Source organism: Artemia sp. Qi Xiang Cuo, chromosome 16, assembly GCF_049724085.1.
Source record: "Artemia sp. Qi Xiang Cuo chromosome 16, ASM4972408v1, whole genome shotgun sequence".
In the NCBI taxonomy this organism is placed as follows: Eukaryota; Metazoa; Arthropoda; class Branchiopoda; order Anostraca; family Artemiidae; genus Artemia; species Artemia sp. Qi Xiang Cuo.
In genome coordinates, this window is record NC_142809.1 from 48,855,436 (window position 1) to 48,877,582 (window position 22,147).

The following is a 22,147-nucleotide window of genomic DNA, read 5'->3' on the forward strand; positions in this document are numbered from 1 at the left end:
GTTAGTACTTTTCTTTTATAGCAGCCCCACTCAAGAAGTAAAGCTAGGCAGTTCCTAAAAAAAAAAAAAAACGGGATGAAAATATAATGCTTTAGAAACAAATTTGGTTATATGTTTACACACTAGGGGGTGGGGTTAATATATAGCGGGTCTGCATGCAAAATTTATTACCTGAAATTAATCTGCATATTATTAAATATGAATTTTTTTCTAATTTCAAATTCTCAACATCGTGTAGCCCCCCCCCTAAGATGGACAAATATAGCCCAAATTACATAACTCTCAGGTCTTCTATCTCCTGCCACTTTTTTTTTCATTGTTTCTTTGCTAATTGTCTTTTATTACAGACACAAGAAAAAACGGTTCTAGGTTTGTCATCGAATTCTATATAGCGTAATTTTTGAGTGAGATCAAGCTTCATTTAAATTAAACCCATTTTTATTTTTTTCATTTTTTTAAATGAAAAGGCAGTTTGGTCTAAGAAATAATTTTCTTTCTTTAGAAAGAAATTTTTTGATCACCCCGGATATGGCTAGCCTACTCGAGTCAACTATATCGCGCAAGCATCCGCGACGGGGAAAAACTGGCAATTTGATTTTAAAATAAGCATTTCATATTTACAGCTAAACAAGTAAAAAATACCAGGCACTAGAAACTCCTTATCCTTCATTTCTTTCTTTTTTTCAATCTTACTTCAAAATATACCTTATCCAAAAGTCGTCGGCTCTTATATCGTAGTCAAATCTCCGCTAAAATTTCGTACTTTGGCAAAATGTCAAGTCTAGACGTTAAACGAGAATGAATTTCATTGGTTGGCATGGGTTCGCCCTATATCTTAATTTTGACCAATAAACTGTACCGGGTGAAACCTATAGAACATGATCAAAGTTGCAAATAGCGCCACCATAGCGGAAAAATATGAATGGGCCCGAATCCAAACGTAAACGTTAAGACATATTATTTTGCTAATAATTTTCAATTGTTTCTAAGTTAAGTGTGTGTTCTTGATTCAGGAGTAGGGTCGATTGACATCTTAGCTCAGTTTTAAATTTGCTAATTAACAATTTATGTAGCTCAATGGAAGGGAACCGAAAGCTTCCCATGCCGAAGGGCAGGAGTAAAAGCAGCATGTACAAGGAAGTAAGTCAATATATTTTTAAGGGTGGCATTTGCTGCATATATAAAAAATGCCTTAAGCCTCAATGACTTAAATTTTAACATCAAGACTAAAATACAAGTTCCATGTATAACATTGATGATGCAATATTTTTTTTTTAATTTTTGCTACTTTTTTTTTAAGGAAGCAAACTTTCCGTTTGTATAGTTCGAAACAAAGTTGATCTGGTACCGCTAAATGGCAAAAGATCTTTGAATAGAGTGAAGACTCATTGGGTGTGCCACCGTCGCTGGTCTAGATTAAGTGTGGTCTAAATATAAAGTGCCGGCCCAAATATTTAAAGGATATCTATTGCATGTATTAAAATGACCTCAAGCCTCGAAAACTAAAATTTTAGCCTCAAGATTAAGATTCAAGTTTCATGCATGTTTGTTTATTATTAACAAATGAGTCACTAGAAAATACAGCAGTTAAGTTTCCATAGCCTATAATTCTAACAAAGCAAAAATAAAAATTACCACATTACATTCACAGTAAGTTCTGATGCAAATTAGCGTGTTTGAGCTGACCAAAAAAACACAAAACGATTTTTATTATTTGGAAAACAATATCTTACTCGGCGTCGTATCCTGGATGATTATCGGGGACGGGAAAGGAGGGGGGTACAAAATATTATTGCATATATTAAAGAATGGATATTTATTGCATGTATTAAAAATGACCTCAAGCCTCGAAAACAAAAATTTTAGCCTCAAGATTAAGATTCAAGTTTCATGCATATTTGTTTATTAAATTTCCATAGCCTATAATTCTAACAAAGCAAAAATAAAAATTACCACATTACATTCACAGTAAGTTCTGATGCAAATTAGCGTGTTTGAGCTGACCAAAAAAACACAAAACGATTTTTATTATTTGGAAAACAATATCTTACTCGGCGTCGTATCCTGGATGATTATCGGGGACGGGAAAGGAGGGGGGTACAAAATATTATTGCATATATTAAAGAATGGATATTTATTGCATGTATTAAAAATGACCTCAAGCCTCGAAAACAAAAATTTTAGCCTCAAGATTAAGATTCAAGTTTCATGCATATTTGTTTATTAAATTTCCATAGCCTATAATTCTAACAAAGCAAAAATAAAAATTACCACATTACATTCACAGTAAGTTCTGATGCAAATTAGCGTTTTAGAGCTGACAAAAAAAAAAAAAAACTTATTACACGTCTTTGAAAACAATATCTTACCCGGCGTCGTATCCGGGATGTTTACCGGGGACGGGAGGGGGGGGGGGTACAAAAGGTTTTTTTCGGGGGAAGAGTGCTTACAAAAAAACTTTAAAACCGCATCCAAAATTTGTCTATATTCATTTTTGTTACTTTTTTACGAGCCGGACAAACATATGGGGGGGGGTTAAACCCCTAATTCCTCTGGTTCCGGCCTTGATCTTACTTCTCCCCTTTCTCCCCCCTACTAAACAATTAATCAACAATTTTTAAATTAATAGGGAACTTGAATGAATCCCACACCCATTATCTACAACTCATCACAATTCCTGACACATACCGACAACCGTAATAATGCAGTAATTTTGTTAATTTGTTTTATTTATTTAGGAAGCAAACGTCCCGTTTGTCTAGTTGGAAACAAAGTTGATCTGGTACCGCTAGATGGCAAAGGATCTTTAGATAGAATGAAGACGGCACTAATTGAGTCTGCCACCGTTGCCGGCCTAAATAAAGTAAATTTGAAACACGTGGCGCTGATTAGTTCTAAAACAGGATTTGGGATTGAGGAACTTATTACAAAGCTTTGGAATTCGTGGAAAAATAAAGGTTAGATCTACTCTTTTGTTTTATATGTTTTATCCATTTCCTTATTCGATTAGTTTTGTACACAATATAGTTACTATGTAATATAGTAACATAGCGCATTTTATACACAATATAGTTACTATGTAATATAGTACATAGTGCAATATACTGCACTATGCCGAGTCATAGTGTAGTTAAACTTATCGATTAAAGAGAACTTTGGACGATTAGAGTTACTATGTAATATAGTAACTATAAAAAAATGTAACAAAAAAAACTTAAAAAAAAACGTATCAAAAATTTGTTTATATTCATTTTTGTTATGCTCTTGTAGTTTGGCCAAATATTTCGGAAGGGGGGGGGGGTCCAAACCCCTAACCCCCCCTGGATACGGCTTTGTCAAGCGTCACTTTATTATGGCTCGGACGGATAAAAGACCTTAGAGCACAATAAACATAAAACAAAGCTACCTTGTAGGCAGAATATACTTTCACATTGATAACATAGACATGCATTATGTTAAAAACAACAACAAGTAAAATAATAAGGGATTTATCTAAAACAGTGAAATTCTTTATGTTTTACATGAATATATTGGCTCTATAGCCAAGAGCCGATCCAGCAACTCATATATATAAATAAAATAAAACTTATAATAAAATGCTATCTCCTGATTGAATTTCGCCGAAATAATGATTCTGGAACTGTTTTATTTCTTTAATATGAGTTTTAAAGTAAGTCATATTTAAGTAAGTCATTTTATGGTTTTGTTGTAGGGCTTTTGCGAATCTTAGTCTTCCTTGTGTACAAGCCGTCCTAGTTCAGGGGCTAAGGAAGCCTTTGAATCAGACAGTTTGTAGAGTGCTTATTCTGAATATACAGTATACCCCCTTCTCCTTAATATAACCCTCCTCCTTAATATACCCCCTCCTTAAGTATGTTCCAGAATTAATTGGAGCTAATAATTATGAGATTTAAGCATGCAACTCTCCTCCTTATATGAGTTCAAGCTTTGGCAGTGGTACTTGAAACGGAGTCATATTTAAGTAAGTCATTTTATGGTTCATTGTAGGGTTTTTGCGAATCTTAGCCCTCCTTGTGTACAAGCCGTCCTACTTCAGGGGCTAAAGAAGCCTTTGAATCAGACAGTTTTTAGAGTACTTATTCTGAATATACAGTATACTCCCTCCTCCTTAATATACACCCTTCTCTATATTATTCCCTGGCATTAGGAGGGGATGTGGTTGCATTAAGTTTTTCGTTAATAATTGATGCTAATAAATAAAACAAAAATACTTTACTTACTAATTTAAAACTGCATGCCAAAAGCAATTAGCAACTGACAACATGCATGATTTTAGAAAAAGGGGTTAAGTTCCCCAGAAACTCGTGTAATCTTGATGAAAATTATAGATTTAAATTCACTTTGTATTAAGCAATAAGGGCCCTATCTACAATATTTGGTGTTTCTTCGTTTTTAAGGGAAGGATGGTCACGTATGCGTGTTTGTTTCCCTTACTGGTTACTTATGTGTATTTTTTTACGCATTTGTTTCTCAGGGGTGATCGTATCGAAGCAGATTTCTTACATTTATTGAAAGTCAGTTTGTTCAATGAACATGTAAAGATCATATAACATATAAAATAGAACTTATATGATCATGAACTCATATAGATATGAAGATGCACTTTTTAAGCCTTAAAAGAGATCACAAAAGTGCTGCATTCTAGAATTTTCATCTGTAAACAGCCAGACAGAGCAAAAATTCTAAGAACTATTGAAAAAGCATTTATGTTGCATTGCAGTCTCGAGGCCTTGCTGGTGTGCGGTGCGCTGTTCGTTCCTAAACATACCTGCAGTCCATGAACAATAAACTGCTTCTTTTGACTGTCTATCTAATAAAACTAACGGCTATAGAATATCACATAGTTGTACATCATATTTTATAGTGTCGACTATTAGTATTCTTATGGAGAGAGGGATTCCTAAGGAGTGAAAAAAATTTTTCTTGGCCCATACTTTAATACTTTCTATGAGAAGTGCCTGAAATCAATTGAACCACTATTCAGATAATTACGGATTAAACCACTGACGTGCTTTCACTATGAAGAAAAATGTAGAGTAGTTAATATAGGATGTAGCTTGCACTTTGGGTACTAAGGGGATTAAAGTTCACTTGTTATTACGGAGACGATAGCTTATGAAAAATACAAATCTAAGAATCAAACTCTGCCATTACTGTTTCTTCAAGTATAGTTCTGCGAGATTTAAACTTTTATGTATCGAACGGGGGTTGAAGTGGCGGTAGCCCTCCTTGGATTTAGGATAACTTCGGATAAGGCATTAAAAACTAGTCAACTAGTTATTTTTTAAACAAACATAAAGAGTGAGGTTAAAACTTAAAATGATCAGAAATTCTTCAGTAATTAAGGGACCTCCTCAACCTGGTGGTCTTGCGCTAAATTTTTACTTGTTGTCCCCTAGGCTTTTAAAGTTTCCCCTAGGCTTTTAGGAGTTCAGGTCTCCACTGTTCCACAACCAGGATACAAGAAACAGAATGAGAAGCATTCATTTCGCAATGTCTCAAAATGGGAGATCTCATTTATGGGCATTTTCTTTAGACACCAAAGATTTCTTTTAAAATGTTTTTAAAGAAAATTGGTACCCATGCGATGGTCTATTAACTATAATGCAGTGATTGCGCTCAAATACTTTCAGTAAAGGACTAAAAGTCTTTAGCTTAAAGAGCAGGTGATCAAAGAAGTGCAGCCTCCCCTAAACATCGAATCACTTCTGTTCATTTTAAGTTTTAGTGTCGCTCTTTACTTTCATTTGAAAAAAAGCTTGCTTTTTTATTTCGATTTATTTTTTTAATTTATTTTATATCAAGCACATTGGATATTGGGAAGCTCATTCCTCGTTTACAATTGGTAAGCCTATTCCCTCCAAGAGGCCATTCCTGGTTACGAAGGACTTCTTAACCTCATAACGCTCCGAGGACATACTCGTTATATGAGATTAGAGAGCCCATTCCCTGCTTAACCTTTTTCTTGGTTAGAAATGACTCTTCGATCCTGAGGTGCTAAGTCTTGTTGTGCTTTAGAGCGCATTAAGATCAGTAAACACATTAATTATCTGCAATTAGAGAGGACATATTATATTCCTTTCTACAGCCGAGTCCTGGCTGGTAAGGAATTTTTAAAAAGACTGTAACTCCGTTGTACAAAATCTGCTTTTTGCTTTAAATTATCTCCATTAAATCTTTTAACCTTATTTTGACCCTCTCATATTAATCTCTTTTCATACAGTTAAAATAGCCTTTACATAGCTATAAAGCTGTCTTGCTACAGTATTAGCCCATTCATTCAGAACTCATTCCCCATTCATCTTTTTTTTATAGATTGTAACTTTTTGTTCAGTCGGAAAATTATTGACACAAACGCATGTATAATGATTGACTGATTATTTGTTTAAAGTTTTTTTCTGTTTACGCTACGCCGTTTTAAGCCTTGAAATGGCCGATTTTGTCAAAAGGATTAACTTGTTGATTAAACGAAACACTCAAGAATTACGCTTAGGTTAAATCTCAGAAAACCGGTTTCATAGCCACAAAGACAAGTGACGGGTGATAGAATAAATTGGACTTGTGTAATTTGGACTATATATTTGCACATTGGGGTGGGGGGATAGTTTGGGTTATGTTAGGGGCTTTGTCCAAACACTTTACTCCCCCTCCCCTAATGTGCAAATATATAGCCTGAACTATATCAATATACAAACTCAAGGTTATATTAAGGTTTTATTTCATTAGGATTAACCTCATTTATACTCCTTCGGTGTGTTTCGTTTTTTTTTTCTTTTTTTTTTGCAAAATACTTTGCAATATATAAACTCAATTATAAAAACAAAACTAAAAAGTTCACAATTATTTCGGGATATTCATTTTGTATATCACTGTATTTGTAACGACAGATTTTTGTTTTATTCTTTACTCTAGTCTTTTCTTTACTTACTAGTCATTACTTTACTTTAGCTTCTCAAATTAGTTTTTGTTTTCGCTTTATTTCTGCTAGTTTAATATGTGATAATTTTTCTTCAATGGTTTCTTCCTCTGCATAAAGTATTTTCAGATAGATGGAAAATTAACTGACACAATAAAACTTCTATTCAACTTATAAAAACTGTCTATTTAGTTTTTGCGTAAAGTGCAATTGACACTTTAGCCTTTTAAGGAATTTGATAGGGTTGCAACAGCCCTCTTGTGCACATAATTTTGGTTCGAACATTTTTGTTTTATAATGTGTTTAATTGGTGTTTAAAATTTTGTTTTGTAACTTTTTTTGCTTGCTTCACCGTTGCTTTTACCATCACCTATTTTTAGTTTTAGGTCTAATTTCTTCAATTATAGCTGTTTCTTGTCCTTTAAGTCTGGCATGGCATAAACTTATTCTTTCTCATTCGATGTTTGAGTTTGCTCTTTACTTTTGTGGAAAATTTTGCTTATTTAGTTTCTAATAAAAGTTGCTCTGAAGCAAGGGAATTTCTTTTATATTATGTAGTTTTTATCTTTAATGTGACAAATTGTTACGGCCATCTATATTTAAAGGCTTTTCTAGAGTGTTATATCTAGATGGCAGTATAATTTGGTGTTGAAATCTAGCTAGGATCTTTTTTCTCCAAGTTTATTTTAGCGTGGCAGGACTGTTTATCTATTTAGCTTCTTCTTTTTTGGATTAAAATGGAGATACTTTCGCATAACCTCGTCACCGGAATACAATTCCAAGCCCTGCAGTTTGTTGTTGCAGCTGAGTTTGAGCTCTGGATTGGTGAGCTGAGATCAAACCCAATGCGCCACTACAGGATAAATCTGTCTATAAAAATTTGACATCGGTGTTTCTGTCTTCTTTCTATCAAGTAGTTTTCATCTTTGAAGTGGCGACATGTAGCAGCGCTAGGATCATCTTTATCTAGAGAAGTTTTAGAAAGCTAGAAAACTTTTATCATTATGAATGGAACAGCTTTGCTGTAATTAATAGTAGCAATTTTTGTCACAGTAAAAGATATTATTCGCTGAAATGTCATAGAGGATTACCACTCTCTTTTACACCTAGCAATGCTGTATGCACCAAAACAAGCAAGACAGACTAGCCCCATGTGCTATCTTTTACACCTAGCAATGCTGGATGCACCAAAACAAGCAAGACAGATTAGCCCCATGTTCTATCTTTTACACCTAGCAATGCTGGATGCACCAAAACAAGCAAGACAGACTAGCCCCATGTGCTATCTTTTACACCTAGCAATGCTGGATGCACCAAAACAAGCAAAACAGACTAGCCCCATGTGCTATCTTTTACACCTAGCAATACTGGATGCACCAAAACAAGCAAGACAGACTAGCCCCATGTGCTTTCTGAGTAGCTAAGGTTCTAAGCTAATGTATATATCAAAGTGAAGGTTTTTCGCCCAGAGAAGTATAGGTTATATTTATTTATTTGCATTAATAAAACCAATTGTGTCTAAAAAAAAAAAAGGTATAAAACTGACCTCTGGTGTATCTAATGATATAGACTTACTGAAATAAACTGAATTGAAAGGCAATTTCATCATGAACCCGTTTTTATAGAAAAATCCAGGAGTTTTTGGCCTTCAATTCAGGAAACGTAATAATTAATGGAACCTTTAGCGTTTAACCCCTGCTTATTTAGGTAAAGCTAAAAAGCAGTGTTGTATTTTGCCCCCCGGAAAACGGAAAAGGTGACATATTAACTAAACTTTCGAGCTTCAACTTTAGATTAAAACGCTGCAATAATGTTGTAATTCTTAGGTTTTTAAGCGGTTTATTTAACCAAATGGAAAATTGTGGCACCATCCGTAAAATCATGGCAGGAGTCGGTAAAACTGCTGCGTTTACCAACTAAGTTAAAAATTTCTGTAAATGACATGTCAGTATTTTCGTAGTCTTTAATAAACTGAACAAAGAATTTTACCGACTTATTTTTTTTACCGAATAACCAAAAATATTGGCTCCCCCCAAACGTGACGACCCTGCTTCTATCCATGCTCAGTACCGAAGGTACTTCTCTACCCTCACTTCTCTACTTATCTACCCTATTTGTTACAAGGATATTACCAAATAACTTAAATGTACGCCCTCAAACGTTGTTGTGTCTGTAGAAAAATGTAAGTTCTAGGATTTCTTATAAGCTGAAAATTAAGTTTTGTATGTGCCTCGACCTATTAAACCTGTCTATTTCCTTAGTTTTATCGTATCTATTGTCTATCTTATTTTTTCAATTGACTAAATGACATTTATAGGTGACATCTACATTTTGGGTTGTACTAATGTCGGAAAATCATCACTATTCAATGCATTATTACAGTCGGATCTATGCAAATCAGACGCTGTAGATCTTATAGATAGAGCCACAACTTCTATTTGGCCTGGAACAACTTTGAATCTTTTAAAGGTAATAAAATGGCTACCCATTTACTCGATTTTACTTTTTGAACAAAAAGTTTTGAATTATTGCCTCTAACTCCCCTTACTCCCATTTAATCTCTCATCGGTATTTTCCCTCATTGGAAGACCATAACACACAAAGTGTGTCGCTTGGAATTATTTAAAAAAATAAAATAAAAACGATCTTTTTAATCTACACCCTCACCCCTCCCCCTAGAATGGTTTTTAAGACATTTCAGGCATTTTTTTTTTTTTAATCCCACCTCCTCTCCTCTCGGAGACCTTCAAATTTTCTTTAAACATATCTCACAATTTATCGAATGTCACCTACTCTTTTCTTAATAAAAACAAAAAACTTCAAAAAAATCAATCTATTAATATTACATAAAAAATAGGTAGAATCTTTCATTATCTTCCTACTTCATTTTCTTTACGGAAATGTTAAGACATTTGAGGCATAAGTACGACTTTTAGTCTTTTAGATATTTTCATCTTCAAGAAATTAATTTTTTATTTATTGTTAAGATACGAAAAGTCTCTGTTGCCTCTTAGTTCATTGTTTCATTGTAAGTTCTTGGTTTCATGACAATAGTCTAATGCCTAACCTAGAGAAGTCGGAATTTAGTGTTTTTTGGCAGAAGTTTGAAGTCAGTAAGGCTTGTGTCATTTTAAACTATTAATATTAGAATTTCCTCCATAAAAAGAGTAGATGTATTCAGATGTTAAGGTATTTATATAGATTCAACTTTGTGGTTTAAAGCACATATTAGTAAACTTGTGGCAACAATGTCCAGGAATCGTTGTTGTTTGTGTCGATTGAGGTTTCTGTTTCCGTACCAGATCATGAGGATTTTATATTTTTCATTAGTTGAGTGTTATTTTCAGCATTGCCCGAGCGTTTGGATCTTGACTTTTCCTTCACATTTACAAGGACTCCAAATTGTTCAAAATAAATCAACAAGAATCCTGGACCATTTTTTAACACACCCTAGGAAGACAGAAAAATTATCTGAAACTAAAACCTCTTTTTTATTTCTAAGTATTCTTGATTTGCAACACATTTGTCACCTTAATTTAGGCATATGATTTTTAAACATCCAACGTAGTGATAATTTTTTCCATAGCATGAAACTTTTGGTTAAAAATAAAAATTGTCATTTATCAAGAGCTAGGAATAAATGCCTTTCCCGTTTGTTAAAAATGAAATATCAAGACTAAGTCTGAGATATCAACTTTCCCAGATTGCCTACAAATCTAAGTTATTTGATATAGCAAGTGAATCACCATCACTCTATATATTAAAAATGAAACCAAAAGAGGTAGTCCTTTCCGCTTAAAGTAGCGGGAATTGAATGCATTATTGATTTATTTATAATTCGTTTTGTAAATCCCTTTCCGATCTCCGTGAGTCAATATTTTCCTTGTTTGTTTTTTCTTCTTCTTTCTTTCTTCTTCCTTTCTTTATTTCTCCCTCTGTGCTCCGTGCGACTTATTGAAGTGCAATTTTTTGTTTCGTTTAATATTAAGGAGACGTACGAATTGCCTCTCTGTCTCCTTTCTAGTAACTTTGTGCCAAGCATTTTTGGTTAATGAAGTCAAGTCAAGTCTTGGTAACCATAATCAATATTAGCACTAATCCTTGGGCTATTGTTAATAGTCTTCCTTTTCATCACCATCGTCACTGGTGATGATGACTTTTGCGTAACTTTTGTATTTTAATCAATCAATAAAGGACTAATTTTAGATGAAATATTTTTCAAATTTACGCTTTTTAAAGAATTTATCGAATTTTCTTACCCCGATTGTTTTGTAATGCTCGTGAAATATTAGAAAGAATGAAAAATTCTTTAGCCTCTTAATGATCTAATAGTTATTCATATTTTTATCTTTCTTTTTACCAGGAAAAATAGAAATCTTGAGGTTATGGTATTAAAATTGCGACAATAAAAGCTATTATATTGAATTCATTACTATTGAATTCAATAAGCCACTAATTTTATATTGATTCTTCAAACTGGGAGGGTTGGCAGAAGTCAATTTGGTTGCGTAAGTTCTACTTTGTTCTTCCACTCCTTAGGTAAGTATGGATTTTTAGAAACAAAACGGGCTTCCTTGGGCTTTAGCTCAGTTACTCAGTTTTCAGCTCAGCTGCTCACGGCTCTTTGGAAGAGTGGAAATAACTCGGAAGTTTGGATTAGAACTAAACTTTGGTTCCTGTAAAAAAAAAAAGAAACATTCCTACACCATTCCAAACCGAGAAGCATCCAAGAAGACATGAAATCAATCTTTGGTGCCCAACCACAATATTAAAAGGGTGTTAATCAAATTAATTCAAATTAAATTCAAAATCAAATCAGTCCCTTTAAAAAGTAACTTTTCATTTTTAGGTCTGGGGGTCCTTTGTACCTTCTCTGGAGGGGTTTCGAAAGAGACGTTCTTTATCAAGTGACCTCCGCAGGAGGTGGGAGTGTGTTTGTTGGATGTAGTATTACAACCTTTAAAATTTTCTTGGAAGTGATACTTTTCTCTCGTTTTGTAATCTTATTTTTGCCTGTGTTGTAGCAACTTTTATTTCAGATGAGTGGTAACCCTGGTTGGAAGACCAACATGTATTTATAAATGCAATATTAAAAGGGGAATTGTGATAGGATTTTTTTTTTCAAAGACGGAAATTTCAGATTCAGAAACACTACATTTCAAAACTTGACTCTTGAATTTTAAGGGGAAAGGTGGCTTTAGACATTTCTTCTCAAGGATTTTGAGGGAGAATATCCAGTAACAAATAGACTGCTAAAGTTGTCAGCAGTACACATGTTAGGCATTGCGTTACAGCACTGAGAATTTTTTCAGTTATCGCGCTTTTTTTCGTCTTGTAGCAGTCATTCGTTTGTCTAATATTTAGTGTGATTCACTGGAGCGGCAACTCTGGTTAGTTAGTGATCATTTGTACAAGATCACAAAGTCAATAGGCACGTATCATAGGATCTTTTCTTCACAGCGTTTATTTTGTATATGCCTTAACGTATATTTTGCCAACCACTTTAACGCAAGTTTTTACTTCTTGGGGTGACCGTTAAATTGTTGTTATTGTCTGTTTGTTGTAATAAATCTCTATCTCAGAGGTACAAGCTTAAGATGAAGCAACTGTACATTTTAGAATACTATTTTCAAAATTTTAGAAGGGTTTTTTAACCTTTATTCTGAAAATTTTCTAGAGAGAATATTCTGTAACAACTAAACTTTTGCAGTAGTTGGGAGCACACATATTAGAGATAGTGCTGGAGGGCTGAACTTTTTTCCGTTATTGTACTTTTCCTTCTTGTATCATTTATCTATCTGTCACGTAGTGAGCTTCATTTATTGAAGTGTTTACCTTGTTTGATCTCCCTTCCCCCGAATCAGTGTGCTCATATGAACTCCCATAGTTTAGTTCTAGTAAATAAAGTCTTTTCTTTAAGTTTCCATTGGCATCTCCCTCTGCTATTCGTGTTTACGAAAGAACCCAACGATTAATAGAAGAACGTGAAAAGAAAAATCTAGAATTTCAACTCCAAAAAGAACAAGTGGAGAAAACTCAAAATCCGGTCTACGCCTCGTTGATGGGTGAGTTGTTTTTATCATGCTTGTTTTTTATCACATATGCGTACATGTTATCGTCAATGTTTGTGTTTTATGACATATACGTACATGTTATCGTCCATTTTTGTGTTTTATGACATATACATACATGTTATCGTCCATGTGTGTGTTTTATGACATATACGTACATGTTATCGTCCATGTTTGTGTTTTATGACATATACGTACATGTTATCGTCCATGTTTGTGTTTTATGACATATATGTACATGTTATCGTCCATGTTTGTGTTTTATCATATATGTACATGTTATCGTCCATGTTTGTGTTTTATCACATATTTGTACATGTTATCGTCCATGTTTGTTTTATCATACAGGGCTTAACCATGGATTTTTTTTTTTAGTGGGATGCTGGGCTGTGCTGACAAAGGGAGATACAGATTGGTGGGATTTTTTTCTCCAATGATACTCTAAAGGCAATCCCCCCCCCTCGGTTACGAGTTTCGGTTACTTTTGGGTTGTATGGCTCCTTACAATTGAACAGTTACCATGAACTTTTTAATGTTGCTAAAAAAATAAGTTATTACGGATAATTAGAAATTACTGATATTACTGATGGTATATATTACTGACACTGATTCATACTGATATTACTGATAGTAGATATTACTGATCATGGGAAAAGTCAAAATCCAGTTTATGTCTTGTTGATGGGTTAGTTTTTTTGTTCATGCTCGTGTTTCATCACACGTATTGCATATGTTTATCATCCCTGTTTGTGTTTTAGTTTGCATAGGCACAATAAATTTTAAAGGGCTTAACAGATTTTTTTTTTTTTTTTTTTTTTTTTTTTTTTATAAATGGGCTGTTGAATAGTCTAAAAGCAACCCCAAAAGATTGAAAAATTTACAACTAAACTGATAATTTAAGAGGAAGAACAAGAACAGATGTTGCAGCCATTGAACTAAACAATGTTTAGAAAACTGTGGGTGCCAATAGCAAGAATCAGATCCAGACCTCCCTCCTGCTTTGGAAAAACATGACCTTGTGGCGAAAAACTTTTAACTAGAAGGGCTAGATCAGGAATTTAACCCCCATCCCCTTAGGACACCAAATTTAAAGAAAAAACACAAAACCCCTAAATTTAGCGGAGAAATAAGTTAACACTAGATTTAAATAAATGTCCAATATTTGCCCTCTTTGAATAATTTTTGGTGTACATACCTCACAGATTAATGACCTTTTTATATTTACTTTGGATACACCCTTGCTTTAAATATGTGCTATAATTTAGCAGATTAGAATCAAAAGTCAGAATTTCTATATTTGGTAAAATTCACCAATGCTATTTTTGAAAATTGTCCCCAATTTTCTGATTTGCAGTTGCTGTGAGATCCTTTATTTAATTTAAGCGCGAAAAATATTAAATAATCCACGGACAAGAAGATGAGCTAGTCTATGGGATGTGAAACACCTAATTTGGCTGAGATAGATTCTTACGGAACTCCAGATATGAATCCTGTTTATACCTTTTCTTTTCACGAAAACTTTGCTTATTTCTATTTACCTTAGAGGCTAATTTATCTGTATGAAAGGAGGTTTTGTCCTTGTTATTGTTTTGGATTCCTCTATGTAAAGTACCAAAGACAGTGAAAATGAAATCTGATTATTTGTACTATTTAACTGGGAAGTTACTTGCCCAAATATATCTTAAAAATTAGTAATCGATAATTAAATTTTTAGTTAAGAATACCTTCATATTTAGCTATCAAGTTTTGATAGTGATGGGGGCCAAATTTAAAATAAAGAAACGGGAGTCAGCAAAAAAAAACAAAAAACTGTGGAACCATGCAGCTTTACAAATTGTAGCTTTCATTTGAAGATATAGCTTTGTTCAGAGTTTTATGAATTAGTTGTCAACAGATTGTTAATGTTAGAATTTTCACAGACAGAAAGTGTTGTCACATTTAACCATTTAGTTCTGCTTTTTCATTTTCACGGTCCAACACGGCCGGATGAACATGTAATACTGCTCCAAAAATTTCATAATTTTTAAACAGCCAAAAGAAAGGTCTTGGAAAGTTGCAATTTCAGGGACGACTAAACTTAACTTGGGCTCCGGGGGGGGGGGGCAAGAATGGATATAGACTTGTAATTTTGTAGCTATAATAATCTATTTATAACCAACACGGTGTTTGGTAATAAAATGGCTCATAAATTAACATGGTATTCACGTGATGGTAAGACAGCAAACCTTATTGATTATGTTATAGTAAACCGAAGACTGGTAGGATTAATACAGGATACTATGGTATATAGGAGTGATGTTATTGATGTTAAAAGTAAAGATCACCATCTGGTTGTGTCAAGGGTTAGTTTAAAGCTCAAATTTCGGAAGGGTAACTACCTCCCGGGAAGTTTATGATGTTGGTAGACTCGAGGATGAGAATTTCAAAGAAACTTTCCAGGAACAGTTGAATACTAAACTTGAGAGTTTAAAATTTGATAATGTGGAAGATGCTTGGAATAATTTTAGGAAAATAATTTGTGAAGTTGCTGAAGGTGTCGTAGGGAAGAAAGCTAGGACTGCAACTAAGAATATTAGTGAAAAAGCTTTCTGTTTAATAGAAAGGAGAAAAGACTTGTACAAGAATTATCTGAGTGATAGATAATATGAAAACAAAAGTAATGTAAAGAAAGTGGAGAAACCACTGAAATATGAACTAAGGAGATGTGTAGTGGAGACCCTGGATAAAATTGACGGGGATCTAGAAGATGCAGCTAGACGGCATAATACTAAAATATAGTACTGGTATGTTAATAAACTAAGATGGAACAGTCAGTGTTGACCTTACCCAGTCAAAGATGGAAATGGGGCCAGAATTAGCGATAAGGAAAGAATGAAAGAGAGATGGGCCGAACACTTTGAGAATTTGCTAAACCGAGATAGAGTTGCAGGTAAAGATATAGAGGAAAATGAAAAAGTTTGTGATACCTTGGGTGTGAGGGAAGATTTGTTTTGCGAGGAATAATTAACGACAGTACTAAAAGGATTAAAAAATAATAAATCTCCAGGTGCTGATAGTGTAGTAAATGAGTTTCTTAAATATGGTGGCTCTGAGGGTAGAAACAAGTTACTGAAGATTACGAATACGATTTTTAAAAAAGGGGAAATACCAAATGGTTTTAGGAAAACCTTAATTAAGCCACTTTATAAGAATGATGATAAAAGTGAGTGTGGTAATTATCGAGGCATTAGGCTGGTCTCTGTAGGTAGCAAATTACTTAGTAATATGATACTTTTTAGACTGAGACATGCCGTAGACAAAGTTTTAAGAGAAGAACAGTGCGGTTTTAGAAAAGGTAGAGGATGCGTCGACCAAATTCTCACTCTTAGGTTAATAATTCAGAAGTGCCTGAGTTGTCAAACACCTTTGGTCCTTAGTTTTATAGATTATGAGCAAGCGTTCGATTCTGCTGATAGAAGAACTATAGCAAAGGTTTTATCCTTGTATGGTATACCAGACAAATATATTAAAGTGATTAGTGCTATGTACGAGAATAACACGGCTGCAGTTAAGTTAGGAAATGAGGTTATCAGCTGGTTTTTTATTAAATAAGGAGTTAAGCAGGGCTGTGTTCTATCCCCCTTTATATGGATTATTTTGATGGATTTTGTATTAAGGAGCACAGGAAAGCCAATGGGAGACCACGGAATTAAATGGGGAGGAAAAAATCTCCTGGACTTAGATTATGCTGATGATTTAAGCATCCTAGAGGAAAGTGTGAGTAAAATGAATGAACTTTTAGTGGTTTTGCGAGTTCAGGGTGCTAGAATAGGTTAGAGAATTAATGTTAAGAAGACGAAGTCCCTAAACTAGGACTAAGTGAAGATGAAAAGGTGACGTTGGGTGATGAAATAATTGATCAAGTGGGCAGCTTCACTTACCTTGGTAATATTATTAGTAAAGATAGTGGGAGCAGTGAAGATGTTAAAAGTAGAATAGCCAAGGTTCAGGGTGTTTTTTCACAATTAAAAAAAAAGTTTGGAAGAATAGAAAGATAAGTCTGCAAACCAAGATTAGAATATTAGAAGCTACAGTGATGACAGTAGTCAAATATGGCTCTGAAGTATTGGCGCTTTGAAAAGTGGATGAAGATTTGCTAGATGTTTTCCAGAGAAATTGCTTAAGGATTGTCCTGGGTACCCGGCTGACTGACCGTATTTCAAATAATAGGCTGTATGAAAAATGTGGTTCGATACCGCTCTCTAGGGCTATAATGAAAGAAAGGTTGAGATGGCTAGGGCACGTTGTGTGGATGAAGGATGACAGATTTCCGAAGATTGCTCTTTTCGACCAAACGTCTAGGGCTAAGCGAAAAGCAGGTCGTCCTCGTTTGGGGTGGGAGGACGTTATAGAGAAAGATTAAAAGGAAATGGGAACTTCGTGGGAGGGTGTAAAAAGGTAGGCTTTGAATGGATTGGGATGGAAGAGGAGCGTACGTAGCTGTGTTTAACTGTTTAAAAGGAGGTATTAAATAAAAAATGACTAAAGTATTAAATTAAAAATGACTAAAGTATTAAATAAAACAAGAGAACTAGATTATATTAGAAACAGATCTCGATGTTGAGCTAGATGAACAAATTTCGCTACTCCACATCACACTTAATTTTAGTACACATCTTTACGTGCAGTGCAAAATCTTTCTTTAAAATTCTGGATTCGCTTTTCAAAATTATACCCAAAGCCTGTTTCATTAAAGAACCATCATTTTATTTCAATCCTCGTCATTTCTGCTTAACCATATCTTTTTTAGAATAAAGCTAAGTAGAGCTAACTAAAATATTTCTCCAGTAAAGAGTTATGATCGAACGAAGCGTATAGGTCTAGCTGGGGAGTTCTTGAGAAGGAAATATGCTAAGAAAACAATTTTTAATTTATAATATATAGAATAATTGTAGTTTACATATTTTGAATGCATTTAAGCTTTTCTTCACTTATTTCAGTGTTGTTCAACTTTATCGAACAAATTTATCCTCTTTTTTTTCAATAGCCATCCATTCGGTTTTGAAAGTCACGTAATCATTCCTGAAACAGCACTCTATGAACAAAATTTATTTATAGAGCTCTAAAGAAATTGCAATGGCGAATACACAACATTCATTAAATACAGGGGCATCTACATATTGAGTTAGGTCTTCTCTTAACATGTGCCATGAGAAACGACTATAGATGGCGTTTCATTTTAGAAAAATGGTCAGAATCTTGAATTGAAACGCTGCATTAGGAAACTTTTCAAAATTAAAGAAACTCTATTGCGAAAAGTTGATAATTTTCTTCCTTTTTTTTCAAGAGCTAGATCATACCACATTGGAATGATTCATAAAAAAAACAGGTTTCGGGTATATTCCTTATGATTTATGGTAAGATAAGGCTAATGAGATTAGTAGGTGATTTCTAATTACCTGGGGCTCTATAGGCCTTGACGTTGAAGTAGACCTTAGTGCTTCCCCTCCCCTGTAAACATAACACCAATATATTTTCTTTTTTTTTAAGAAATCGAAAATTCGCATTCTTAAGGCAACGTGCATTTATGAGAACAAAAATTGGAACGATTCCAAAACTTTTGCACTATTTAAGCACAATGGCAACGAACAAAATGGTTAAAAAAAAGTTAAGTTTTTTTTTCCTTTTATTTGTTTGCTTTTATCTGATTAACTAAAGTCGTTATTTTTAAACAGAATCTGATATAGTGGGTAATGCAAATACAGCACCAAATTCAGACAAACCCATTGAATGCTATTGTTTAGGCTTGTAAGCCATCTTCTGATAATGTCATATGACAAGATACCATACGAACCTGCACAACCTGTAATTTTGCTGGAACCAAATTAAAAGCAGGACGTCATAAGATGGGATTTGAAGGGATTATAAGGAAAGATTTAAAGGGAGTAGGAATCTCTTTGGGTGAGTAAAGCTCTATACAGAATGGTATAGAGGAGAGTGTACACTGTGCTGGACTCAAGTGGGTTGATACTGCAGCAAGTTGTCAGTAGCATCAGTAGTAATTATAGTATTTATAAGTTTCAAAGCAATATTATCATCCCAACAATATCCAGAATTCTGGATATATATTATCCAGGATATCTGGGTATCATTATACAATAACCAGTCATTGTAAAAACACCAGTTGTTCTGCGCCTTTTATAAACACCACCTCTTTCACATCAATACTACTTTTTTTATATTAATACTGCTTCTATTATGTTAATATTACTCCTTTTAAACTATTCCTTTTATGTTAATAATACTCCTTTTATATTAATACTATTCCTTTTATGTTAATATTACTCCTTTTTTTATTAATGTTACTCAACAACAGGCTGCATTACTGGTGTTGACTTAAAACGGACGCGGCATTAACACTTTGTTGTTACTTTTGCTGTGTGCAATATCAGTGTAAACCATGGATTTATAGAAGTAACAAATCATTTCTAAATATTTCGGAATTTTAGGAAAAATTGGAAGGACTTTTTTGTCAAAACAAGAAAGAAAAAAGATGGAAGAAGGAGAAGGTGATCCATTTTCCGTAAGTTCGAATACAATTCCATCAACTGGAGATCCTCGTCCAATATATGACCCAAACAATCCACGTGAAAATCGGCCTAAATTCTGTCTCGACTCGCCTGGCACGGTAAACAATGATCAACTTTTGACACTGCTTACTATGAAAGAATTGGAGCTTGTGGTACCCCGAGAATATATACGTCCAAGGAGTTTCTTAATAAGGCCAGGAACGACTTTGCTTCTTGCTGGTCTTGGACAAATTGACTTTATTGATGGGAATAATTATATTATGTAAGTTTTTTTCTTTATGGATGAAAAACACGTCATTTGGCTCAGTTAAAATTATTTCTAAAAATTATTTCAGTAAAAAATTATTTCTAAAAATTAATTCAATGTGCTCTGTGAAAGTGAAAAAAATTTTTAGCAACAGAATACTTGTTTTACAATATGTTAAAAAAACAATTGAAATAATTTTGTGTAGTACCGATGCATAATTTTATAAATATTGGTTGTCAGTAAAGAGCAACAGCTTTATAAGTACTCGTGGTCATCTGGAGGTGGCAATTTTAGTGCCATTTCTTAAAACTTATTAAAATGCAATTATTGTAAATTTTTCATCCACCCAAATTTTGCGCAATAAATTTATGAATAGATAAAATATCGAATTTGATAGTCTCTTTAAAAGACCGGAAAAGACTCTGCTTCTCCCTGGTCTCGGAAAAATCGACTTTATTGTCCGAAATAATAAGATTATATAGTTATTTTTCTTAATAGGTGAAAGCACTTCATTTGGCTAAAAAAAACTTTATGGTAATTTTACTACAACTTTTAAGACCATAATCTAAATTGCAGTTATTGTAATTTTTTCACATTAAGTTTTAGTGCAATAGTTTTTCGATAGATAAAAGATCGATTCTATTGATATCGATAGAGATTGCCACAATAAGGGCTGGAGTGACTGCTCCTTTCTGACATCACACAAGTTGACGCTTTTAATGGGAATAATTATAGTAATATAATTATAGGTGTACTATTTATAGGGAATAATAATCATCATAGGCGTTTTTTAATAGATGAAAAAGGCTTTACTTAGCTGAATAAAACTTCATAACAATTTTTATTACCCTTAGTTTTTGTATAATTTTACTTTAATGTACTATAGTTTTATTAATAGATTTACTTTACTACACTGTTATTTTACTGATAGATAAATAGGTCAGTAAAATAATATAGGTAGATTTAAGTGTGCTGTAATCAAAATTAGGAAAATTAGTAAAATTGAATAATATAATTAAAGCTATAGTTCTTTAAGTTTTTTTATTAGAGGACAAACACTTTTTGTTTGGCTCAATAAAACTTAATGATGATTTAGTACAGCTTTTAAAACTTTACTCGGAATGCAATCATTATATTTAATTGTCACCCCAGTTTTACATTATGGTTTGGGTAAATTAGTAGAATCTATTTAATTAAATTAAAATTGAAATTAAATAATTACATTATGTAAGGTTTTAACCACCCACATTTTTTGCCTAAGACTAAGACTGTCTTTGCCTCCTGAGGCACCCAGGTATTTACTTCTAGTTACTGCGTACCAGATGCGGACGCCTCACTCGGTATCTAGATTCCTTATAGTAGACTCCAATTTATCGCAATCTCATGTCAGCTCTTCAGCAAACCAGAGCCACCAGCTCTCCCACTTCCTGTCAAACTTTCGAAATCCACCAATGGTATCAAGGTTACTTTGACGTTTGCCCACCAATTCTTGAATTGACCGCCAGGACGTCTGTGCGAATCTGACAGAGGTCCAGCTAGAAGCACTTGCTCGATAATGTGGTCATTGGGTCAATTGGGTGTTTAAGGTACGGCGGTCGCCACTTATGGGTACAAAAATGGCGCAAAAAGGTTGCTATGCCACTTACTCGAGGGGGAGAACCCCTTGTCGACCCAAATGTTAGTGGGATTCCCGCGCTTACCCCAACGGTTCCGTATCTATCGGGTACGTCAATACCCGATTTACAATATACCCTGCCTTAGGGTACGGTAGCGTGATCGAATGGTCCCAGGGGCCACTTTAAGGCCAAGGGTTACCGGTAATTTTTCTAACTATCTCCTTGGACTTGACCTAGGCTAAAAAGTCAAAGATTATATAGCATAAAAATCTTACTTTAATCAGTCACGCTACAAAAAAGGAACTAAAAAACACATTTCAAATTTTCCCCAGCTCGCTCAGCCGGCCGCATGCCTGCGATCGGTGGTGGGTGAATTTTTCCAGCCAATCCAAAGGCTTACTAATTACTGGTCAATCATCCCCAACTGCGCACTTAATGCCTCGTGGTCTGTGTAACCAACTACGCAATTAAAGAAGGACAGAAAATTGCGCCGCCAAAATTAAAGGAAAATTAATAATTATTACTTGGGGGAAGAGAATAATTAAGGGACCAAAAGAAAAGAATCTGGGGAGGGCATTTATCTGAAACAAATGGGACTAAGGGTTCCAACACCTCCCTCCTAAGATAAATGGCCTGCATCCCCGGTGGATTGGCTGGAAACTCAGACATAAAATAAATAACATTAAACTCAAAATCACCAAACTTGT

General features: G+C 34.1%; 1 protein-coding gene across 4 annotated transcripts in view; it reads left to right on the forward strand.

Annotated features, from left to right (window-relative positions):
• Positions 1 to 22,147, forward strand: part of LOC148943039 (nitric oxide-associated protein 1-like) — a 113,855-nt gene that overhangs the window by 73,034 nt on the left and 18,674 nt on the right. For all 4 annotated transcript variants that reach the window (XM_089102004.1, XM_089102001.1, XM_089102002.1 and 1 more), the window contains 4 exons: positions 2,739 to 2,957; positions 9,255 to 9,406; positions 12,858 to 13,002; positions 19,497 to 19,839. In XM_089102004.1, coding sequence (XP_088958130.1) covers positions 2,739 to 2,957; positions 9,255 to 9,406; positions 12,858 to 13,002; positions 19,497 to 19,839 — 859 coding nt within the window. The remainder of the gene's footprint in view (positions 1 to 2,738; positions 2,958 to 9,254; positions 9,407 to 12,857; positions 13,003 to 19,496; positions 19,840 to 22,147) is intronic.